This window comes from Lycium ferocissimum, chromosome 3, assembly GCF_029784015.1.
Source record: "Lycium ferocissimum isolate CSIRO_LF1 chromosome 3, AGI_CSIRO_Lferr_CH_V1, whole genome shotgun sequence".
In the NCBI taxonomy this organism is placed as follows: Eukaryota; Viridiplantae; Streptophyta; class Magnoliopsida; order Solanales; family Solanaceae; genus Lycium; species Lycium ferocissimum.
This window is the reverse complement of record NC_081344.1, coordinates 10,564,962-10,568,667: the sequence shown is the minus strand read 5'-3', so window position 1 is coordinate 10,568,667 and position 3,706 is coordinate 10,564,962. Positions and strand designations below refer to the sequence as shown.

At 35.1% G+C, this 3,706-nt stretch overlaps 1 protein-coding gene across 1 annotated transcript; it reads left to right on the top strand.

Annotated features, from left to right (window-relative positions):
- The first annotated feature begins 865 nt into the window (after positions 1-865).
- LOC132050932 (probable membrane-associated kinase regulator 4) lies at positions 866-2,786 on the top strand. Its single transcript, XM_059442261.1, has one exon. It carries the CDS (start codon positions 1,553-1,555, stop codon positions 2,483-2,485), a length of 933 nt encoding a protein of 310 aa, XP_059298244.1. The 5' UTR covers positions 866-1,552; the 3' UTR covers positions 2,486-2,786.
- Positions 2,787-3,706: the final 920 nt, after the last annotated feature.

Here is a 3,706-nt window from a genome sequence, read left to right as displayed (position 1 = left end):
CACTGCTAATAAAAAATATCTAAGGCATCTGAGATGCATCTCATGGATGCTCCGAAGATCTCACTTGAAAAGACTCCTAAAAAAAATTTAAATAAATGTCAAACTTCATTTGGCTGGAAACAATGACCGCGGCCAAACGAAAAGTTTTGCAGTAATGAATCTAATCAATTTGATATCCTATCTTTTTAGACTTCGAGTGTATTCGGTACGACTGTACGAGGATGTCTTTCATAAAAAATGCTTTTCCAGAAAACGTTTTTTAGGAAAATAATTGTTCTTACTTATTTCTTTTCGTTCAGTTATAAAAAATATTATCCTAAAAGCATTTGTATATAATATAGACAAATAATATGGGAGGTGGAGGTGGAGGTTTGGGGGTGGTGGGGATGGGGACTACAGGGTGAGTGTGAAGATAAAGTGTGTTGGAGGGCGGGGATGACACAATCAATATAATATGTGACTTGCGGAATTTGTTTTTCCTACTTCTGCCGGAAAAGTCAGTTTCACAAGGGATGTACTTGGGGGCTACTTCTCGCTCTCTTCTATTCTTCATTGCATAAACAGCAGATTATTGAGCTTGCTAATAAATTTACTGATACGAAGCAAATTATTTTTATTTATTTCTTTGTTTTGCTCATTTTTTCATTATTCAAAGGATTAACTTATACACTTGTTGCTTATTTTTTATTTTTTTCTCCTTTCAGAAATCAGATTTATTTGTCTTGTAGGTAACTCCATAGCATAAACAAGGAGAAATATCTTGATATTGAAAAGGTAAAAAAGAAAGAAAGATAAATGTTGATGATCTAGAAGTTAAAATAGATAATTAAAAGAATTCCATGGACATAATATGTGGAAAACGGTTTTTGCTCAAAGTTCGAGTCCTGAGTATGTGTAAAGAATGAATTTTAGCCTAACTCATCTCCAAAAACTATCTTATAGGGTGAAAATTGTCCAAGTCCATATAAGGAGACCGAATGATCTCTCATATCTAGCCAATGTCGGATACTCAACACTCCCCCTCCCTCACGTCAAGAGCTGGACTTCTAGAGCATGAACAATTTAATATGGGTGTCCAACATCAGTAAACCATAAATTGTGATGGGCCTAGCTCTGACACCATGTAAAGAATGTATCTTAGGCTAATTCAATCTCAAAAGCTAGCTCATAGGTGAAGATTGTCATAAGGAGACCAAATCTCTCATCCCTAACCAATGTGGGACACTCAGCAGTATGAAATCGTCTTTGTTGGGGAGCATTTTATCTCTTAATGCAGAATTTCTCGACGCGAATCCGAATATAGTCAGATCTCAATATAAATACCAGATACTGAATAGAAAAAAAAAAAAAAAAAAAAAGGAGACAGGTTGATTTTTAAAACAAAATTGAGAGTGAAAATGATTTCAAGCCAATATCTATATAATACCCTCTTGACACCATCTCCACTTCAAAGCTCCTTTATCCTTCACTAAGCTCAGCTTCCCCATAATCTTCAAAAATTCACACATAGAGTACTGTCCATTTTTCTTCTTTTTTTTTTTTTTTTAAGTAAATGGCCAATAATTTTCTTCCAGTATACAAGGACCACTTAGATGAAGAAGACTACATAGACATTGAAGTGAGTCCTTGCTCTTACTTTTTTTCATGTCCTAAATCTTCCCCTCAAAACAGAGAATTTGAGTTCAAAATGGCCTCAAATACCAATGATAAAAAATCCACAACTTCCCCCGCTGATGAACTTTTCTACAAAGGAAGACTCCTTCCACTTCACCAAAAATTCCTCCAAACAGAGCCCTTTCAACAAGATTTAGAAGAAGAAACCTTTTGCATAAACTTTTTGATCACCCCCATTGGTTCTTGCAATGTTTCCCCAGCACATTCTTGCAGTGTGAGTTTTGAACTTAATCATCCAAATGGGCACTTCTTTGAGTGGACCAGTACTGAATTCACCACTAGTAGTAGCTCCATGGATAACCATAATAGTCCTAACAAGAAAGTTTGGTCTAAGAAGCTCAATCTTATTAAATATTCTTTAATTAGTCAAAAGCTCAAAGCTTCAAGGGCATATCTGAAATCTCTGTTTACCAAATCTTCTTGTTCTAGTGGTAATAGCTGTTCTAGAAATGACATGAAACTGTCCAAGAAAAAAACCCCATTTAAAAATACTTATATTGGAACCCGATTAAATCCGATCATTGAGAGAGCTGATGGTACAAGGTCATTCTCAGCAGCAGAAACGAAGTGGAATTCTCCAAGAAAGTGTTTGTCTTCCTCTTCAACTAATTCATCCTCAACTGGTGGTTCTTTCTCATCATCTAATTCTTCCTTCAACTCCAATAATGACTTTTATGAGTTGAATTTCACCTCAGAGATTGAGGGTTCAATTGAGGCTGCTGTTGCTCATTGTAAAAAGTCCCAAAAGCTAATTACCATACCAACAAACAAATTAAGTGCAGTTGGTCACTATGAAGTCTCACACCGGTAGAGGAAATGAGTTGTGATAAACGAAATTTGAAAATTCTCCCCTTATGAGCTAACTTTTGGGGTCGAATTAGGGCGAAAGTCCAATTTTTATTCTTGCTAAATAAAAATGAGCTTTCACGAGTTCAGTATAATCACCTAGCCTATTTTACTTCCCCAATGCAAAATAGACCCATTGTTCTCTATTGTTGTGATTCTCAATATTGTGCTCCAGTGTGTTATTCATGCTCCTGGACGTGTGGGAGAGTGTTAAGTCCCATATTGGTCGAGAGATAGATTGTTTGTCTCCTTACACGGTCTTGTATAATCTTCACCTTAAGCTATTTCTATTTATTATTTTGGAGATTTATAATTCTTCAGTTTTAATGAATAATAGAATTTTAATGAATCCGATCTATAAGAATCACAACGTCCTTGCTTTTGAGTCCAAAATGAATTATTTATGTCCTTGCTTTTGACTCCAAAATGAATTATTTATATCTCCGATTTCTACTCTATTCGTGATTGAATCCGCATATGTTTGGTAATGATAATAATAACTTTTGAGGTTGAGTTAAGTCAAAACTTTATCGTTTATCAGTCATGATTGCAAGAAAGACCTCATCTTCGCAGATTTTGAACAAAATGTCTTTCTTCTTTTCTTTGTTAGTGCACGTTGTAGTTTATGCGAACAAAGACCCATATAAGAAATTCGTAAGAAAATTAAGCTATATATAAGATGTAGATATAACTTAATAATGTGAGGTCTTTTAGAAAAGAGCGTGTAGGTTTCATTCGAAAGAAATAATACCACACCATGTTGATTAAGGGTATCAAATTCGATCATTCATTCAAATGAGTATCGAGATAGCAGAGTAATGGCGTGAAACAACCGGTCGACTTGTGCCTTACCTGCCGCCGATTTACTATGATTACATGTAATTTGGGGATGCCATGCGCAAAAAGAAATCAGTGGGCATTAGTGGTCATACATATACGAGTGATATGAGTGTCACACAGTAAATGTCTGAAGAAGTCCATAGTTTGATAATGGGTCATGTGTTATTAATTCGAGGAGGAGATTGTTGATCTACGAAACAAAGCCTCATATTGGACGTCGATTACAAAACATGAGCTACCAATATAAGGTACTCCTATATGAATACTTTTAATTGTATGAATCATGTGAACTTGAATCAATAGTATAACACCACATCAAGAATATTTAAGTATGTACAGATGAAGG